This window comes from Cherax quadricarinatus, chromosome 51 (assembly GCF_038502225.1).
Source record: "Cherax quadricarinatus isolate ZL_2023a chromosome 51, ASM3850222v1, whole genome shotgun sequence".
Taxonomy (NCBI): Eukaryota; Metazoa; Arthropoda; class Malacostraca; order Decapoda; family Parastacidae; genus Cherax; species Cherax quadricarinatus.
Window position 1 is genome coordinate 19,451,119 of NC_091342.1, and position 21,799 is coordinate 19,472,917.

At 38.8% G+C, this 21,799-nt stretch overlaps 1 protein-coding gene across 2 annotated transcripts in view; it reads left to right on the forward strand.

Annotated features, from left to right (window-relative positions):
• Nucleotides 1-21,799, forward strand: part of Taf11 (TATA-box binding protein associated factor 11) — a 37,536-nt gene that overhangs the window by 12,397 nt on the left and 3,340 nt on the right. For both annotated transcript variants that reach the window (XM_070095917.1, XM_070095918.1), the window contains 2 exons: nt 3,789-3,876; nt 7,668-7,764. In XM_070095917.1, coding sequence (XP_069952018.1) covers nt 3,789-3,876; nt 7,668-7,764 — 185 coding nt within the window. The remainder of the gene's footprint in view (nt 1-3,788; nt 3,877-7,667; nt 7,765-21,799) is intronic.

The window sequence follows — 21,799 nt, forward strand, 5'->3', positions numbered from 1 at the left end:
GAAAGGGGACAAAAGAGATTGTAAAAATTATAGAGGAATAAGTTTACTGAGTATACCAGGAAAAGTATACGGTAGAGTTATAATTGAAAGAATTAGAGGTAAGACAGAATGTAGAATTGCGGATGAGCAAGGAGGCTTCAGAGTGGGTAGGGGATGTGTAGATCAAGTGTTTACATTGAAGCATATATGTGAACAGTATTTGGATAAAGGTAGGGAAGTTTTTATTGCATTTATGGATTTAGAAAAGGCATATGATAGAGTGGATAGAGGAGCAATGTGGCAGATGTTGCAAGTTTATGGAATAGGTGGTAAGTTACTAAATGCTGTAAAGAGCTTTTATGAGCATAGTGAGGCTCAGGTTAGGGTGTGTAGAAGAGAGGGAGAATACTTCCCGGTAAAAGTAGGTCTTAGACAGGGATGTGTAATGTCACCATGGTTGTTTAATATATTTATAGATGGGGTTGTAAAAGAAGTAAATGCTAGGGTGTTCGGGAGAGGGGTGGGATTAAATTATGGAGAATCAAATTCAAAATGGGAATTGACACAGTTACTTTTTGCAGATGATACTGTGCTTATGGGAGATTCTAAAGAAAAATTGCAAAGGTTAGTGGATGAGTTTGAGAATGTGTGTAAAGGTAGAAAGTTGAAAGTGAACATAGAAAAGAGTAAGGTGATGAGGGTATCAAATGATTTAGATAAAGAAAAATTGGATATCAAATTGGGGAGGAGGAGTATGGAAGAACTGAATGTTTTCAGATACTTGGGAGTTGACGTGTCGGCGGATGGATTTATGAAGGATGAGGTTAATCATAGAATTGATGAGGGAAAAAAGGTGAGTGGTGCGTTGAAGTATATGTGGAGTCAAAAAACGTTATCTATGGAGGCAAAGAAGGGAATGTATGAAAGTATAGTAGTACCAACACTCTTATATGGATGTGAAGCTTGGGTGGTAAATGCAGCAGCGAGGAGACAGTTGGAGGCAGTGGAGATGTCCTGTCTAAGGGCAATGTGTGGTGTAAATATTATGCAGAAAATTCGAAGTGTGGAAATTAGGAGAAGGTGTGGAGTTAATAAAAGCATTAGTCAGAGGGCAGAAGAGGGGTTGTTGAGGTGGTTTGGTCATTTAGAGAGAATGGATCAAAGTAGAATGACATGGAAAGCATATAAATCTATAGGGGAAGGAAAGAGGGGTAGGGGTCGTCCTCGAAAGGGTTGGAAAGAGGGGGTAAAGGAGGTTTTGTGGGCGAGGGGCTTGGACTTCCAGCAAGCGTGCATGAGCGTGTTAGATAGGAGTGAATGGAGACGAATGATACTTGGGACCTGACGATCTGTTGGAGTGTGAGCAGGGTAATATTTAGTGAAGGGATTCAGGGAGACCGGTTATTTTCATATAGTCAGACTTGAGTCCTGGAAATGGGAAGTACAATGCCTGCACTTTAAAGGAGGGGTTTGGGATATTGGCAGTTTGGAGGGATATGTTGTGTATCTTTATATGTATATGCTTCTAAACTGTTGTATTCTGAGCACCTCTGCAAAAGCAGTGATAATGTGTGCGTGTGGTGAAAGTGTTGAATGATGATGAAAGTATTTTCTTTTTGGGGATTTTCTTTCTTTTTTGGGTCACCCTGCCTCGGTGGGAGACGACCGACTTGTTGAAAAAAAAAAAAAAAAAAATTCATGGAAACCGGTTATTTTCATATAGTCGGACTTGCGTCCTGGAAATGGAAAGTACAATGCCTGCACTTTAAAGGAGGGGTTTGGGATATTGGTAGTTTGGAGGGATATGTTGTGTATCTTTATACGTGTATGCTTCTAAACTGTTGTATTCTGAGCACCTCTGCAAAAACAGTGATAATGTGTGAGTGTGGTGAAAGTTTTGAATGATGATGAAAGCATTTTCTTTTGGGGGATTTTCTTTCTTTTTTGGGTCACCCTGCTTCGGTGGGAGACGGCGACTTGTTGGAAAAAAAAAAAAAAAATATATATAAAAAAAAAAAAAATATATATATATATATATATATATATATATATATATATATATATATATATATATATATATATATATATATATATATATATATATTTATTTATTTATTTATTTATTTATTTCTCCATGGGGAAGTGGAACAGAATTCTTCCTCTGTAAGCCATGCGTGTTGTAAGAGGCGACTAAAATGCCGGGAGCAAGGGGCTAGTAACCCCTTCTCCTGTATATATTACTAAATGTAAAAGGAGAAACTTTCGTTTTTCATTTTGGGCCACCCCGCCTCGGTGGGATACGGCCGGTTTGTTGAAAGAAGAATATATATATTATAGGTAGTAGGTTGGTAGACAGCAACCGCCCAGGAAGGTACTACCGTCCTGCCAGGTGTGTGTAAAACGAAAGCCTGTAATTTTTTACGTGATGGGAGGATTGCTGGTGTCCATTTTTCTGTCTCATAAACATGCAAAGTTTTAGGTACGTCTTGCTACTCTGCTTACACTTAGGTCACACTACACATACATGTATGGGCATGTATGTACACACCCCTCTGGGTTTTCTTCTATTTTCTTACTAGTTCTTGTTCTTGTTTATTTCCTCTTATCTCCATGGGGAAGTAGAACAGAATTCTTCCTCTGTAAGCTATGCGTGTTGTAAGAGGCGACTAAAATGCCAGGAGCAAGGGGCTAGTAACCCCTTCTCCTATATAAATTACTAAATTTAAAAAGAGAAACTTTCATTTTTCTTTTTGGGCCACCCTGCCTCAGTGGGATACGGCCGGTTTGTTGAAAGAAAGAAGAATATATATATATTATAGATAGTGGGTTGGTAGACAGCAACTGCCCAGGGAGGTACTACCGTCCTGCCAGGTGAGTGTAAAACGAAAGCCTGTAATTGTTTTATATGCTGGTAGGATTGCTGGTGTCTTTTGTCTGTCTCACAAACATGCAAGATTTCAGGTATGTCTTGCTACTTCAACTTACACTTAGGTCACACTACACATACATGTACAAGCATATATGTACACACCCCTTTGGGTTTTTTTCTATTTTCTTAATAGTTCTTGTTCTTGTTTATTTCCTCTTATCTCCATGGGGAAGTTGAACAGAATTCTTCCTCCGTAAGCCATGCATGTTGTAAGAGGCGACTAAAATGCCTGGAGCAAGGGGCTAGTAACCCCTTTTCCTGTATACATTACTAAATTTAAAAGGAGAAATTTTTGTTTTTCCTTTTGGGCCACCCCACCTCAGTGGGATACGGCCGGTGTGTTGAAATAAAGAATATATATATATTATAGGTAGTGGGATGCTAGACAGCAAGTGCCCCTGGAGGTACTACCGTCCTGCCAGGTGAGTGTAAAATGAAAGCCTGTAATTGTTTTACATGATGGCAGGATTGCTGGTGTCCATTTTTCTGTCTCATAAACATGCAAGGTTTCAGGTATGTTTTGCTACTTCTGCTTACACTTAGGTCACACTACACATACATGTACAAGCATATATATACACACCCCTCTGGGTTCTCGTCTATTTTCTTTCTAGTTCTTGTTCTTGTTTATTTCCTCTTATCTCCATGGGGAAGTGGAACAGAATTCTTCCTCTGTAAGCCATGTGTGTTGTAAGAGGCGACTAAAATGCCATGAGCAAGGGGCTAGTAACCCCTTCTGTACATATTACTAAATGTAAAAAGAGAAACTTTCGTTTTTTCCTTTTGGGCCACCCCGCCTTGGTGGGATACTGCCGGCGTGTTGAAAGAAGAAAGATATATACATACATACATACATTATAAAATTATTCTAAAATTTCAGAGTTCTTGTGTCCAATTTTACTGAAGAACAACTGGACCGTTATGAGATGTTTCGTAGATCAGCCTTTCCAAAAGCAGCAATAAAACGAGTAAGTATTGTACAGTGCCTGTAATTCTATACTGTTTTTACCAGTCTGCCAACATCTCTAGTGATCTTAAGATGGACACATTGCCCATGGTTTATGGTGGGTCCCTCCATTTTGCCCAATAAAGAAATTTTGCAGTTGAATTTTGAACAGCTAGACCATCTTGGCTTTGACAGGTAGACTGTTCCATAGATTATAGTAATATTATCAGGCAGGAGAAAAAACTTGCAAATTTGACTGCAGCTCCTTCTTGCATGTGTCACTTTGGGCCACTTTAGGAGGTGGTTGGAGAAAATGCTGTTTGATTTGTTCAGTATCTTAAATGATTTGTGAGATTATTCCTCTCATGCCTTGTTTAAAGACTTAGCTGTCCAATAGCTCTCAGCCTAGACTGGTAAACAGGGTGACTTTTTTTTCAGTGCCCTATGTTAAACCTTTTCCAGTGATATACATTAATTTTTTTCTGCAGGTGTGGTATCCATGGTTGAATACAGTAAGAATGACAGCATGTAAGGATTTATGTTACAATGAAAGTCTTGCTGTATATATTGTATTTTTCATCTTCAGGCTCACTGTTAGCAAAGAGTTGCTGATCTTTTCTACAAATGTATTTTTACAAGGATTTGTAAAAGTATTGTCAGTCACTTTGCAGGAAATCCTTTTAGCCAAGTAGAAACTGTTTGGTGTATGGAATGAAGCCACATTAATATTTTCATTCTTAAGTTTTGCAAATGGAGGTGGGGAAAAGAAATCAAGGCTTCTGAGACCATAAACTGCAGAAACTCTCACTCTTTACTGATGTTAAACATTGTTATGGAAGAGTACTGTTTGTATATTGAATTGTTTCTACACTGAGGAAGAGGGATTGTCTGTAAAAAAAAATCTACTAAAATGCATGTAATTTTCTATGTGTGTGTTAGACATAACTGATGAAAGTATATCAGTGGTTGATATAGAACTCTGGGGAAAAATGTGTAAGGATAAATGGTCAGGAATAAATTAAATGCATAAAAGAGCAAGGTGATATATATTAGTAAAAGTACAGTGAATAAAAGAGTAATATTTCAGATTTGAAGAAAAGAGCATCCATACACTGGATTCTGATACAGTACCTTGAGTGGATATATCGGTAAACGTGTTGCTGAAGGATGAGGCACTAAGTTAATCACAATGAAAAAAATTTGAAGGAGCATTCAAGAATCTTTGGGAGCAATTAAGTATGGTAATGGATGTGAAACGGGGAGTATGTACATCAGAGCACAGTGCTGGCTCTTCTACCATTAATATGTTAACATTATTTGTGTCTTATTAATTTTTGTAGCTTATAGTGATTCTTTCACCAGTATTGTCACTGTTTCCTCTCATACTCTGTCCCTTTTCCATACTGAGTAGTTTCCTTTCATCTTGAAACTTGGAGACAGGAAGTAGTGCCTGCACCCTGAAGGAAGGGGGAGGAGGATGGAGCAGTTTAGAGAGTCATTTGAATTATGTCTACACATATGTCTAAATATAAATAAGAATAAGGTAATGAGGGTATCAAACAATTTAGGTAAAGAAAAGTTGGATATCACATTGGAGGGATGGAATATGGAAGAAGTAAATGTGTACAGATATTTGGGAGTTGACTTGTCAGCAGATGGGTTCATGAAGGATAAGGTTAACCATACAACTGATGAAGGAAAAAAGGTGAGTGGTGCCTTGAGGTATCTGTAGAGACAAAAAATGTTATCCATGGAGGCAAAGAAAGGAATGTACAAAAGTATAGTGTTTGCAACACTCTTATAGAGGTGTGAAGCATAGGATATAAATGCTGCAGCAAGGGAAAGGCTAGAGGCAGTGGAAATATCATGTCTAAAGGCAATGTATGATCTAAATATTATGCAGAGAATTCGAAGTGTGGAAATTAGGAGGAGGTATAGAGTTACTAAAAGTATTAGAGGGCTGAAGAGGGGTTGTTGAGGTGGTGTGATCATTTTAGGAGGATGGAACAAAGTATAATGACTTGGAAGCATATAAATCTGTAATAGAAGGAAGACGGGGTAAGGGTTGTCCAAGGAAAGGTTGAAGGGAGGGGGTAAAGGAGGTTTTGCATGAGAGGGGACTTGGACTTCCAGCAAGCATGTGTGAGAGTGAATGTAGATGAATGGTTTTTGGGACCTGACAAGCTGTTGTAATGTGAGCAGGGTAATATTTTGTGAAGGGATTCAGGGAAACTGGTTAGCTGGACTTGAATCCTGGAGATGGGAAGTACAATGCCTGCACTTTAAAGGAGGGGTTTGGGATATTGGTTGTTTGGACTGACATCTAAATTGTCTTATCTAAACACCTCTGCAAAGACAGTGACTATGTATGAATGATGGTGAAATTGTTGAATGATGAAAGTTTTTTCTTTCTTTTTTGGGTCACCCTGCCTTGGTGGGAAACGGCTGACATGTTTAACCCTTTCAGGGTCCAAGGCCCAAATCTGGAGTCACGCACCAGTGTCCAAGAATTTTCAAAAAAAAAAATTTGTTATTTTTTTTATGAAATCGTAGAGAATCTTTCTGTGAAGGTAATAAAACAAAAAGTACGAAATTTGGTGGAAAATTGACGAAATTATGCTCTCGTGAATTTTGATGTGTCAGCGATATTTACGAATCGGCGATTTTGCCGACTTTGACTCCCATTTTAGGCCAATTACATTATTCCAATCAACCAAATTCTTAGCTATTTCACTAGTATTACTTCTATTCTATCGATTGAGCACAAGAAATCGCCAAGTCAACTGTTTCAACTACAAAATAAAGTGATCGGAAATTGTTAATTTGGCCAATTTAACACAAAGTTCAAATTATTCCAATTTCAAAATAGGGTCCAGAATGAACAATGTAGGCATTCCTGGCACTAAACTAACATTTCCTCTGTTCATTAGTTATGTTTTGAGGCTTTACAAATAAATTCCATTTTGATTTTTTATTCACATAATGAATTTTTATTCACACCAAAAAATAGAAGATTTACTCTTATGCAATACTGTAATAATTGTATAAATATCATCACCATATTTGTGAATGTATATTAGACCCACCAGCTGACGTGTATTAGATGTGTGAGGTCGTTTGTTTACTCTTGAATATCGGCAAAAATTTAACATTTCCGCTACTTTGAGCTCAGTTTCAAGCCATTTCCAATGCTAAAACTAATCAAAATCATCTCTATTTCTGTAATATGTCTTCCATTCTATCAAATGAGACCAAGAAATCGCAAATACAACTATAAAAAACATACGAAAAAACACTGCAAAGTTGCTGTTTTAATCGAAAAATCATGATTTCATTTTTTTTCTCTCATTATACACAGTGTGCTGCAGGATCTGTTTTATGTGGTGCACACATACCACATAGATGTATTCTCTCATATCTAGGCCCAAATGTACCACTCACAGTTTATCAGAGTGAGCTGAGCTCATGGCGTAGATCTACGGTTTGGACCCTGAACGTAAAGCCGTAGATCTACGGGACGGACCCTGAAAGGGTTAAAAGACAAAAAATTGTTTTGATAAGATGGCTATTGAATGAATGATGGTAATTTTTTTCACATCATCCTATCTTGATAGGAGGTGGCCAGTGTGGTAAAAAAAATTATATTAAAAAGTGTCTTAACATTTTAAATAATTAAACAAATTATTTTAACCGCAAAGCACTTGACAAATGACAGAAAGGCAAAATATTATTTTAGTTACCATTGCTTTTAATAAAAATATATTTCTAGCTGTTATTAACAATATGCTAATCCAAGAATTTAACAATCACTAGGTCATGCAGACCATCACTGGATGCTCAGTGTCACAGAATGTCGTCATTGCCATGTCTGGTATAGCTAAGGTCTTTGTGGGAGAGGTCCTTGAAGAAGGTAATTTATTTTAGTTTTCTCTGTATGTATATATTTATATTACTCTTGCTTTTATTTGTTATGCTCTAGTTATTTTTAATTAAGAAGTCATTTAGTTGTACTGCCTTGAAGATCTCAAATTCCCTTTCCTGCTGTTAATTAGGAGCAATAACAATAATAGCAGTAGCCACCCTGGGAGGTACTGCCGTCTTGCCAAGTGAGTGTAGAGTGTACAAAGGATTTGTTTTACATGGTAGGATTGCTGGTGTCTTTTTTTTTTTTTTCTGTCTCATAAACATGCAAGATTTCAGGTACGTCTTGCTACTTCTACTTACACTTAGGTCACACTACACATATTTGTACACATTTATGTAAACGCACTCATCTGAGTTTTCTTTGATTTTGTCTTAATAGTTCTTGTTCTTATTGCTTTTTCTTTTATATCGATGGGGAAGTGGAATAAGAATCTCTCCTCTGTAAGCCAAGCGCGTTGTAAAAGTCAACTAAAATGCCAGGAACAATGGGCTAGTAACCCCTTTTCCCATATAGCCTACTAAAAAGAAAAAGAAGAAAACCATCAAAGTGGGATGTTTGAATGTGCCTGGATGTTGTGCGAGTGATAAAGAGATGATTGTGGATGTTATGAATGAGAAGAAGCTGGCTGTCCTGGCTTTAAGTGAAACAAAGCTGAAGGGGGCAGGAGAGAGTTTCAGTGGGGAGAAATAAATGGGATTAGGTCAGTGGTTTCAAATAGAGTTAGAGCTAAAGGAGGAGGAGCAATAATTTGGAAGGATAAGTTATGGCAGGAAAAGAAGGAATATAAATGTATAAATTCAAGGATTATGTGGAGTAAAATAAGGGTTGGATGTGAAAGTGGGTTATAAATGTTTATGCACCTGGAGAAGAGAGAAGTGTAGAGGAGACAGATTTTGGGAAATGTTGAGTGAGTGCATAGAGAGTTTCGAACCTAGTGAGAGAGTACTTGTGGTTGGGGATCTCAATACTAAAGTGGGTAAAAATGTTGTGGAGAGAGTAGTAGGTAAATTTGGGGTGCCAGGGGTAAATGAAAATGGAGAGCCTTTAACCCTTTCAGGGTCGAGAGGCCTTCTCCCAAACTTGCTCTCAGGGTCAAAAATTTTTTGGAAAAAAAAAAAAATTTCTTATGAGAAGATAGAGAATCTTTTCCTGATCATAGTGACACCAAAAGTATGAAATTCAATGGAAAATTTAAGGAATTATGCTCTCACAAAGTTAGCAGTCTCGACGATGCTTACGCATCGGCGATTTTGCCCACTTTGAGCCCTATTTTCGGCCAATTCCAGTGTACTAGTCAACGGAAATCATAACTATTTTGCTAGAACTCCATTTTTTCTATCGAATGAGTACAAGAAACCACTCATTTACCGATTTCAACTATCCAATAAAGTGGTCAAAAATTATCAATTTTGCCAATTTCACACAAATTTCAAAAGATGCCAATTTCCAAATAGGGTCCAGAATAAACAAGACAGACATTCCTGGTACTAAAATAGCATTTCTTCTATTCATTAGTCACGTCCCCAGGCCCCTCTTACATTTCTTTTGCTTTCCACTTTGAATTTTTATTCTCAGGAAAAATAGAAGATTTACTGTTATGCAGACTACTGCATTAGTGTAGAAATGGTATAAATAATATCAGCGCACTTGTGAAAGAATATTAGACTCACCAGTTGATGTTTATTGGACGCGTGGCATGATTTGTTTACTTTTGAACTTTAGCAAAAATCTAACATTTCTGCTACTTTGAGCTCAATTTCAAGGTACTTTTCATTGTGAAACCAATCAAAATCATCTCAATTTCTGTAAAATGTCTTCCATACTATAAAATGAGACCAGGAAAACTAGAATACAACCAAAATTACCATACGAAAATACAGTGCAAAGTCGCTGTTTTAAACCAAAAGCACGATCAAAGTTTTTTTTTCTCATTACGCACTGTGTGCTGCAGGATTTTCTTTATACTGTGCACAGTGACCACATAGACTCATTCTTTCATGTGTAGGCCTACCAGCTTTCTCTCGCTAGATTTGAAGGCGCTAGAATTTAGGCGTACTAGTATGTCAATAACCCTGGTGCATAAGCCGTACTAGTACGTTGGAAACCCTGAAAGGGTTAACTGAGCTATGTGTAGAAAGAGGTTTGGTAATAAGTAATACATATTTTATGAAAAAGAGGATAAGTAAGTATACAAAGTATGATATAGCAAGTAATGAAAGTAGTTTGTTAGATTATGTATTGGTGGATAAAAGGTTGATGGGTAGGCTTCAGGATGTACATGTTTATAGAGGGGCAACAGATATATCGGATCATTATTTAGTCGTAGCTACAGTTAGAGTAAGAGGTAGATGGGACAAAAGGAAAATGGCAACAGCAAGTAAGAGAGAGGTGACAGTGTATAAACTAAGGGAGGAGGAAGTTAGGGTGAGATATAAGCAACTATTGGCAGAAAGATGGGGGGGGGGGCTTGAAGAGGGTTAGAATAGTTTTAAAATTGCAGTATTAGAATGGGGTGCAGAAGTTTGTGGTTATAGGAGGGTGGATGCAGGAGGAAAGAGGAGTGATTGGTGGAATGATGAAGTAAAGGGTGTGATAAAAGAGAAAAAGTTAGCTTATGAGAGGTTTTTACAAAGCAGAAGTGTTATAAGAAGAGAAGAGTATATGGAGAGTAAAAGAAAGGTGAAAAGAGTGGTGAGAGAGTGCAAAAGGAGAGCAGATGATAGAGTGGGAGAGGCACTCTCAAGAAATTTTGATGAAAATAAGAAAACATTTTGGAGTGTGATAAACAGGTTAAGAAAACCTAGGGAACAAATAGATTTGTCAGTTAAAAACAGAGTAGGGGAGTTAGTAGATAGGGAGCTGGAGGTATTGGGTAGATGGCAGGAATGTCTTCAGGAACTTTTCAGTGTCGATGAAGAAAGGGAGGCGGTAATTTCATGCACAGGCTAGGGAGGTATAATATCTTTTAGGAGTGAAGAAGAGCAGGATGTGAGTGTCGGGGAGGTGCATGAGGTATTACGTAGAATGAAAGGGGGTAAAGCAGCTGGAACTGATGGGTTCATGACAGAAATGTTAAAAGCAGCGGGGGAATATAGTGTTGGAGTGGTTGGTATTTTTGTTTAATGTATGAAAGAGGGGAAGGTACCTTGGGATTGGCAGAGAGCATGTATAGTTCCTTTATTTAAAGGGAAGGGGGTCAAAAGAGATTGTAAAAATTATAGGGGAATAAGTAGTAGTAGGTTGGTAGACAGCAACCACCCAGGGAAGTACTACCGTCCTGCCAGATGACTGTGAAACAGAAACCTGTAACTGTTTTGCATGATGGTAGGATTGCTGGTTTCTTTTTCTGTCTCATAAACACACTAGATAACAGGGATATCTTGCTACTCCCACTTACACTTTGGTCACACTTCACGGACACGTACATGCATATATATATATATATGTATACATACATTCTAGGTAGTAGGTTGGTAGACAGCAACCGCCCAGGGAGGTACTACCGTCCTGCCAAGTGAGTGTAAAACTGAAGCCTGTAATTGTTTTACACGATGGTAAGATTGCTGGTGTCTTTTTTTATCTGTCTCATACACATGCAAGATTTCAGGTATGTCTTGCTACTTCTACTTACATTTAGGTCACACTACACATACATGTACAAGCATATATATACACACCCCTTTGGGTTTTCTTCTATTTTCTTTCTAGTTCTTGTTCTTGTTTATTTCCTCTTACCTACATGGGGAAGTGGAACAGAATTCTTCCTCCGTAAGCCATGCGTGTTGTAAGAGGCGACTAAAATGCCGGGAGCAAGGAGCTAGTAACCCCTTCTCCTGTATATATTACTAAATGTAAAAGGAGAAACTTTCGTTTTTCCTTTTGGGCCACCCCGCCTCGGTGGGATACGGCCGGTGTGTTGAAAGAAAGAAAGATATACATACATCTAGGTTTTTCTCCTTTTTCTAAATAGCTCTTGTTCTTTATTTCTTCTATTGTCCATGGGGAAGTGGAAAAGAATCTTTCCTCCGTAAGCCATGCGTGTCGTATGAGGCGACTAAAATGCTGGGAGCAATGGGCTAGTAACCCCTTCTCCTGTAGACATTTACTAAAAAAGAGAAGAAGAAAAACTTTATAAAACTGTGATGCTTGAATGTGCGTGGATGTAGTGCGGATGACAAGAAACAGATGATTGCTGATGTTATGAATGAAAAGAAGTTGGATGTCCTGGCCCTAAGTGAAACAAAGCTGAAGGGGGTAGGGGAGTTTCGGTGGGGGGAAATAAATGGGATTAAATCCGGACTATCTGAGAGAGTTAGAGCAAAGGAAGGGGTAGCAGTAATGTTGAAGGATCAGTTATGGAAGGAGAAAAGAGAATATGAATGTGTAAATTCAAGAATTATGTGGATTAAAGTAAAGGTTGGATGCGAAAAGTGGGTCATAATAAGCGTGTAGGCACCTGGAGAAGACAGGAATGTAGAGGAGAGAGAGAGATTTTGGGTGATGTTAAGTGAATGTATAGGAGCCTTTGAACCAAGTGAGAGAGTAATTGTGGTAGGGGACCTGAATGCTAAAGTAGGAGAAACTTTTAGAGAGGGTGTGGTAGGTAAGTTTGGGGTGCCAGGTGTAAATGATAATGGGAGCCCTTTGAACTTTGTATAGAAAGGGGTTTAGTTATAGGTAATACATATTTTAAGAAAAAGAGGATAAATAAGTATACAAGATATGATGTATGGCAAAATGACAGTAGTTTGTTGGATTATGTATTGGTAGATAAAAGACTGTTGAGTAGACTTCAGGATGTACATGTTTATAGAGGGGCCACAGATATATCAGATCACTTTTTAGTTGTAGCTACACTAAGAGTAAAAGGTAAATGGGATACAAGGAGAATAGAAGCATCAGGGAAGAGAGACGTGAAGGTTTATAAACTAAAAGAGGAGGCAGTTAGGGTAAAATATAAACAGCTATTGGAGGATAGAAGGGCTAATGAGAGCATAGGCAATGGGGTTGAAGAGGTATGGGGTAGGTTTAAAAATGTAGTGTTGGAGTGTTCAGCAGAAGTTTGTGGTTACAGGAAGGTGGGTGTGGGAGGGAAGAGGAGCGATTGGTGGAATGATGATGTAAAGAGAGTAGTAAGGGAGAAAAAGTTAGCATATGAGAAGTTTTTACAAAGTAGAAGTGATGCAAGGAGGGAAGAGTATATGGAGAAAAAGAGAGAGGTTAAGAGAGTGGTGAAGCAATGTAAAAAGAGAGCAAATGAGAGAGTGGGTGAGATGTTATCAACAAATTTTGTTGAAAATAAGAAAAAGTTTTGGAGTGAGATTAACAAGTTAAGGAAGCCTAGAGAACAAATGGATTTGTCAGTTAAAAATAGGAGAGGAGAGTCACCGTGGTTGTTTAATATATTTATAGATGGGGTTGTAAGAGAAGTAAATGCGAGGGTCTTGGCAAGAGGCGTGGAGTTAAAAGATAAAGAATCACACATAAAGTGGGAGTTGTCACAGTTGCTCTTTGCTGATGACACTGTGCTCTTGGGAGATTCTGAAGAGAAGTTGCAGAGATTGGTGGATGAATTTGGTAGGGTATGCAAAAGAAGAAAATTAAAAGTGAATACAGGAAAGAGTAAGGTTATGAGGATAACAAAAAGATTAGGTGATGAAAGATTGGATATCAGATTGGAGGGAGAGGGTATGGAGGAGGTGAATGTATTCAGATATTTGGGAGTGGACGTGTCAGCAGATGGGTCTACGAAAGATGAGGTGAATCATAGAATTGATGAGGGGAAAAGGGTGAGTGGTGCACTTAGGAGTCTGTGGAGACAAAGAACTTTGTCCTTGGAGGCAAAGAGGGGAATGTATGAGAGTATAGTTTTACCAACACTCTTATATGGGTGTGAAGCATGGGTGATGAATGTTGCAGCGAGGAGAAGGCTGGAGGCAGTGGAGATGTCATGTCTGAGGGCAATGTGTGGTGTGAATATAATGCAGAGAATTCGTAGTTTGGAAGTTAGGAGGAGGTGCGGGATTACCAAAACTGTTGTCCAGAGGGCTGAGGAAGGGTTGTTGAGGTGGTTCGGGCATGTAGAGAGAATGGAGCGAAACAGAATGACTTCAAGAGTATATCAGTCTGTAGTGGAAGGAAGGCGGGGTAGGGGTCGGCCTAGGAAAGGTTGGAGGGAGGGGGTAAAGGAGGTTTTGTGTACGAGGGGCTTGGACTTCCAGCAGGCATGCGTGAGTGTGTTTGATAGGAGTGAATGGAGACAAATGGTTTTTAATACTTGACGTGCTGTTGGAGTGTGAGCAAAGTAACATTTTTGAAGGGGTTCAGGGAAACCGGCAGGCCAGACTTGAGTCCTGGAGATGGGAAGTACAGTGCCTGCACTCTGAAGGAGGGGTGTTAATGTTGCAGTTTAAAAACTGTAGTGTAAAGCACCCTTCTGGCAAGACAGTGATGGAGTGAATGATGGTGAAAGTTTTTCTTTTATGGGCCACCCTGCCTTGATGGGAATCGGCCAGTGTGATAATAAAAAAAAAAGTTTATTAAGTATACCAGGAAAAGTGTAAATATGTTGGGATTATTATTGAGAGAATTAGAGGTAAGACAGAGAGTAGGATTGCAGATGAGCAAGGAGGCTTTAGAGTGGGTAGGGGATGTGTAGATCAAGTGTTTACATTGAAGCATATATGTGAACAGTATTTAGATAGAGGTAGGGAAGTTTTCATTGCATTTATGGATTTAGAAAAGGCATATGATAGTGGATAGGGGAGCAATGTGGCAGATGTTGCAAGTGTATGGAATAGGTGGTAAGTTACTAAATGCTGTAAAGAGTTTTTATGAGGATAGTAGGGCAGGTTAGGGTGTGTAGGAGAGAGGGAGATTACTTCCTGGTAAAAGTAGGTCTTAGACAGGGATGTGTAATGTCACCATGGTTGTTTAATATATTTGTAGATGGGGTTGTGAAAGAAGTAAATGCTAGGGTGTTGGGGAGAGGGGTGGGATTAAATTATGGGGAATAATGTACAAAATGGGAATTGACACAGTTACTTTTTGTTGATGATACTGTACTTATGGGAGATTCTAAAGAAAAGTTGCAAAGGTTAGTAGACGACTTTTGGAGGGTGTAGAAAGTTAAAAGTGAACATAGAAAAGAGTAAGGTGATGAGGGTATCAAATAATTTAGATAAAGATAAATTGGATATCACATTGGAGACTGGGAGTATGGAAGAAGTGAATGTTTTCAGATATTTGGGAGTTGACATGTCAGCGGATGGGTTTATGAAGGATGAGGTTAACCACAGAATTGATGATGGAAAAAAGGTGAGTGGTGCATTGAGGTATATGTGGAGACAAAAAAACATTATCTATGGAGGCAAAGAAGGTAATGTATGAAAATATAGTGGTACCAGCACTCTTATATGGGTGTGAAGCTTGGGTTGTAAATGCTGCAGCGAGGAGGCAGTTGGAGGCAGTGGAGATATCCTGTCTAAAGGAAATGTGTGCTGTAAATATTATGCAGAGAATTCGGAGTGTGGAAATTAGGAGAAGGTGTGGAGTTAATAAAAGTATTAGTCAGAGGGCTGAAGAGGGGTTGTTGAGGTGGTTTGGTCATTTAGAGAGAATGGATCAAAGTAGAATGGCATGGAGAGTGTATAAATCTGTAGGGGAAGGAAAGTGGGGTAGGGGTCATCCTCGAAAAGGTTGGAGGGAAGGGGTAAAGGAGGTTTTGTGGGCGAGGGGCTTGGACTTGCAGCAAACGTGCGTTAGCATGTTAGAAAGGAGTGAATGGAGACGAATGTTTTTTGGGACCTGACGTGCTGTTGGAGTGTGAGCAGGGTAATATTTATTGAAGGACTTCAGGGAAACCGGTTATTTTTATATAGCTGAACTTGAGTACTGGAAATGAGAAGTACAATGCCTGCACTTTAAAGGAGAGGTTTGGGATATTGGCAGTTTGGAGGAGTATTATATATCTTTATATATGCTTCTAAATTGTTGTATCTGGGCACCTCTGCAAAGACAGTGATTATGTATGAGTGAGGTGAAAGTGTTGAATGATGATGAAAGTATTTTCATTTTGGGGATTTTCTTTTTGGGTCACTCTGCCTCAGTGGGAGACGGCCAACTTGTTGAAAAAAGAAAAAGCAATAATAGACCCTAAAATACTATCTTTCAGATAATGTGTTTTTCTTATTGTTTATAATTGTTACCATTATACATATCAGACAAATTAAAAAACCTAAGTTCTTAGTTTTTTAATGGATTTGTAATTGTTGTAAATTTTCTAGCCAAATTGTGTAAAATTCTTTAGTTGCTTTATAGAAATTGTTAGTTATAATAGTGTGGAAAGTTAGGAAATAGTGTGGTAAGTTTTTTGTGTGCTTTTCATTAACATCTGAGTTGCACCTTAACCATTGCTATAGCCAGTACATGAGCAAGAGCAGCAGCTACTGCAGCCCAGCTGATCAACTTAATTATTTAATTGACAGTTCTTAACCAATCTCTACCAAAAAACATGAATTCTGTTTTTTTTTTTTTTTCATCAAACCGGCCATATCCCACCGAGGCAGGGTGGCCCAAAAAGAAAAACAAAAGTTTCTCTTTTTTAAATTTAGTAATTTATACAGGAGAAGGGGTTACTAACCCCTTGCTCCCGGCATTTTAGCCGCCTCTTACAACATGCATGGCTTACGGAGGAAGAATTCTGTTCCCCTTTCCCATGGAGGTAAGAGGAAATAAACAAGAACAAAAACTAGAAAGAAAATAGAAGAAAACCCAGAGGGGTGTGTATGTATATGCTTGTACATGTATGTGTAGTGTGACCTAAGTGTAAGTAGAAGTAGCAAGATGTACCTGAAACCTTGCATGTTTATGAGACAGAATAAAAAGACACTAGCAATCCTTCCATCATGTAAAACAATTACAGGCTTCCATTTTACACTCACTAGGCAGGAAGGTAGTCTCCCCCCTGGGTGGTTGCTGTCCATCAACCTACTACCTATATGACCTCTATACACATGCATAAAAAAAAAAGATGGAGTACACAAAATATGAATGCATTTGGTGCATTCATATTTTTCTGTCTCATAAACATGCTGGATAACAGGTATATCTTGCTACTTCTACTTACACTTTTGTCACACTACACAAGTATGCACATCATATATATACATACACACAACTAGGTTTTTTCTTCTTTTTCTTAATACAGTGGACCCCCGGTATTCGATGGCATCGGTATTCGATAAATCCGGTATTCGATACATTTTATCACAAAAATTTTTCCTCGGTATTCGATTGAAAACCCGGTATTCGATACGAGACGTGTCCACGTGTGGCCTTAACTGCCCCTTGTGTGCCAGTGTTTACAAGCCAGCCAGTGTGCGCGCATCTAAGGATACATTCGGTACATTCCATATTATCCATATTATCACTGTGTTTGGTGCTTGTTTCTGCAAAATAAGTCACCATGGGCCCCAAGAAAGCTTCTAGTGCCAACCCTTCAAGAAAAAAGTCGCTAATGACTTATGAAATGAAGAAAGAGATAATTGCAAAGTACGAAAGTGGAGTGCATGTGTCAGAGCTGGTTAGGTTGTATAATAAACCCCAATCAACCATCTCTACTATAGTGACCAGGAAAACGGCAATCAAGGAAGCTGTTCTTGCAAAAGGTGCAACTGTGATTACGAAACAGCGACCGCAAGTGTTAGAAAATGCTGAGATATTGTTATTGGTGTGGATAAATGAAAAACAAATAGCAGGAGATAGCATCTCTCAAGCGATCATTTGTAAAAAGGCTAGGCAGTTGCATGACGATTTTGTAAAGAAATTGCCTGCAAATAGTGGTGATGTGAGTGAATTTAAGGCCAGCAAAGGTTGGTTTGAAAGATTTAAGAATCGTAGTGGCATACATAGTGTGATTAGGCATGGTGAGGCTGCCAGTTCAGACCAAAAAGCAGCTGAAAAATATGTGAAGGAATTCAAGGATTACATAGACAGTGAAGACTTGAAACCTGAACAAGTGTTTAATTGCGACGAAACAGGCCTGTTTTGGAAGAAAATGCCAAGCAGGACCTACATTACTCAGGAGGAAAAGGCACTCCCAGGACATAAGCCTATGAAAGACAGGCTTACTCTGTTGATGTGTGCCAATGCTAGTGGTGATTGCAAAGTGAAGCCTTTATTGGTGTATCACTCTGAAACTCCCAGAGTGTTCAGGAAAAACAATGTCCTCAAGGCTAATTTGTGTGTGCTGTGGAGGGCAAACAGTAAGGCATGGGTCACTAGGGACTTTTTCTATGACTGGTTACACCATGCATTTGCCCCCACTGTGAAAAATTACCTAACTGAAAAGAAATTAGACCTTAAGTGCCTCCTGGTATTAGACAATGCCCCTGGTCATCCTACAGACTTGTCAGAGAGACTTTCTGGGGACATGAGCTTCATTAAGGTCAAGTTTTTGCCTCCTAATACCACTCCTCTCCTGCAGCCCATGGACCAGCAGGTCATTTCCAACTTCAAGAAACTGTACACAAAAGCTATGTTTCAAAAGTGCTTTATAGTGACCACAGAAACTCAACTGACTCTAAAAGAGTTTTGGAAGGATCACTTTAATATCCTCAATTGTATAAACCTGATAGGTACGGCTTGGGAGGGAGTGACTAAGAGGACCTTGAACTCTGCTTGGAAAAAACTGTGGCCAGAATGTGTAGACAAAAGGGATTGTGAAGGATTTGAGTCTAACCCTGAGAATCCTATGCCAGTTGAGGAATCCATTGTGGCATTGGGGAAGTCCTTGGGGTTGGAGGTTAGTGGGGAGGATGTGGAAGAGTTGGTGAAGGAGGACAGTGAAAAACTAACCACTGATGAGCTGATAGATCATCTTGAACAGCAAGAGGGCAGACCTGAGGAAACTGCTTCGGAGGAGGGGATAGAGAAATTGAAGAAGTTGCCTACTTCAAAGATTAAGGAAATGTGTGCAATGTGGCTTGAAGTGCAAACCTTTTTTGATGACAATCACCCTAACACAGCTATTGCAAGCCATGCTGGTGACTATTACACTAACAATGTTGTGAAACACTTTAGGGATGTCATAAAGGAACGGGAGGTACAGGCCACTATGGACAGATATGTTGTGTGACAGAAATCCAGTGACTCTAAAACTGGTCCTAGTGGCATTAAAAGAAGAAGGGAAGTAACCCCGAAAAAGGACTTGCTACCTCAAGTCCTAATGGAAGGGGATTCCCCTTCTAAACACTAACACCTCTCCCCTCCTCCCATCCCATCAATCATCACCAGATCTTCATTAAAGGTAAGTGTCAATTATTTTATTATTATTCTATTGCATTAAACTTAATATTCCATGTAGTAAAAATTTTTTTTTCATACTTTTGGGTCTCTTGCACGGATTAATTTGATTTCCATTATTTCTTATGAGGAAAATTGATTCGGTTTTCGATATTATCGGTATTCGATGAGCTCTCAGGAACGGATTAATATCGAATACCAGGGGTCCACTGTACGTAGTTCTTGTTCTTATTTCCCCCCCTCTATTGTCCATGGGGAAGCGAAAAAGAATCTTTCCTCCATAAGCCATACGTGTAGTATGAGGCGACTGAAATGCCGCGAGCAATGGGCTAGTAACCCCTTCTGTACACACTTACTGAAAATGAGAGGAAGGAAAACTTTATAAAACTGGGACGCTTGAATGTGCATGGATGTATTGCGGATGATAAGAAACAGATGATTGCTGATGTTATGAATGAAAAGAAATTGGATGTCCTGGCCCTAAGCGAAACGAAGCTGAAGGGGGTAGGCAAATTTTAGTGGGGAAAATTAGTGGGATTAAGTCACAAGTATCTGAGAGAGTTAGAGCTAAGGAAGGGGTAGCATTAATGTTGAAGGATCAGTTATGGAAGGAGAAGAGGGAATATAAATGTGTAAATTCAAGGATTATGTGGATTAACCCTTTGAGGGTCGACAGCCCCTCTCCGAAACTCGTTCTCAGGGTCGGCCAAATTTAAAAAAAAAAAAAAATTATTTTCTCTTATGAAAAGATAGAGAATCTTTTCCCGATCATAACAACACCAAAAGTTTGAAATTTGATAGAAAACTTACGGAATTATGCTCTCGCAAAGTTAGCGGTCTCGGCGATGTTTACGGATCGGCGATTTTGCCCACTTTGAGCCCCATTTTCGGCCAATTTCACTGTACTAGTCGACAAAAAACATGAATATTTCGCTAGAACTCCATTTTTTCTATCGAATGGGTGCAAGAAACCACCCATTTATAAATTCAACTATCCAGTACAGTGGTCAGAATTTAGCAATTTTGCCAATTTCACACAAATTTCAAAAGATGCCAATTTCGGAATAGGGTCCAGAATAAACAAGAAAGACATTCCTGGCACTAAAATGACATTTCCTCTAGTCATTAGTCACGTCTCAAGGCCCCTCTTATATTCTTTTGCTTTCCACTTTGAATTTTTATTCTCACAAAAAATATAAGATTTACTGTTATGCAGACTACTGCATTAGTGTAAAAAATGGTATAAATATTATTGGTGCACTTGTGAAAGAATATTAGACTCACCAGTTGACGTGTATTGCACGCTTGGCACGATTTGTTTACTTTTGAAGTTTGGTAAAAATCGAACATTTCTGCTACTTTGAGCTCAATTTCAAGGCACCTTTCATTGTAAAACCAGTCAAAATCATCTCAATTTCAGTAATATGTCTTCCATTCTATAAAATGAGACCAAGAAAACTAGAATACAACAATAAATACTATACGAAAATACACTGCAAAGTCGCTGATTTATTAAAAAAAAATGGAAAAAGTTTTTTTTTTCTCATTATGCACCGTGTGCTGCAGGATTTTTTTTAGACTGTGCACACTGACCACATAGACCCATTCTTTCATATGAAGGCCTACCAGCTTTCTCCCACTAGATTTGAGGTCGCTAGAATTTATGAGTACTAGTACGTCAAAAACCCCTACGCGTAAGACGTACTAGTACGACGAAAACCCTCAAAGGGTTAAAATAAGGGTCAGATGTGGAAAGTGGGTCATAATAAGCGTGTATGCACCAGGAGAAGAGAGGAGTGTAGAGGAGAGAGAGAGATTTTGGGAGATGTTAAGCGAATGCATAGGAACCTTCGAACCAAGTGAGAGAGTAATTGTGGTAGGGGACCTAAATGCCAAAGTAGGAGAAACATTTAGAGAGGGTGTGGTAGGTAAGTTTAGGGTGCCAGGTGTACATGATAATGGCCTTTGATTGAACTTTGTATAGAAAGGGGTTTAGTTATAGGTAATACGTATTTCAAGAAAAAGAGGATAAATAAGTATACAAGATTTGATGTAGGGCGAAATGACAGTAGTCTGTTGGACTATGTATTGGTATATAAAAGACTGTTTAGTAGACTGCAGGATGCACATGTTTTTAGAGGGGGCCACAGATATATCAGATCACTTTTTAGTTGTAGCTACAGTGAGAGTAAAAGGTAGATGGGACACAAGGAAAATAGAAGCAGCAAGTAAGAGAGAGCTGAAGGTGTATAAACTAAAAGAGGAGGCAGTTAGGGTAAGATATAAACAACTAATGGAGGATAGATGGGCTAGTGAGAATACAGGTAATGGGATTGAAGATGTATGGGGTAGGTTTAAGAATGTAGTGTTAGAGTGTTCAGCAGAAGTTTGTGGTTACAGGAAAGTGGGTGCGGGAGGGAAGAAGAGCGATTGGTACAATGATGATGTAAAGAGAGTAGTAAGGGAGAAAAAGTTAGCATATGAGAGATTTTTACAAAGTAGAAGTGATGCAAGGAGGGAAGAGTATATGGAGAGAAAAAGAGAGGTTAAGAGAGTGGTGAAGCAATGTAAAAAGAGAACAAATGAGAGAGTGGGTGAGATGTTATCAACAAATTTTATTGAAAATAAGAAAAAGTTTTGGAGTGTGATTAATACGTTGAGGAAGCCTAGGGAACAAATGGATTTGACAGTTAAAAATAGGAGAGGAGAGTTATTA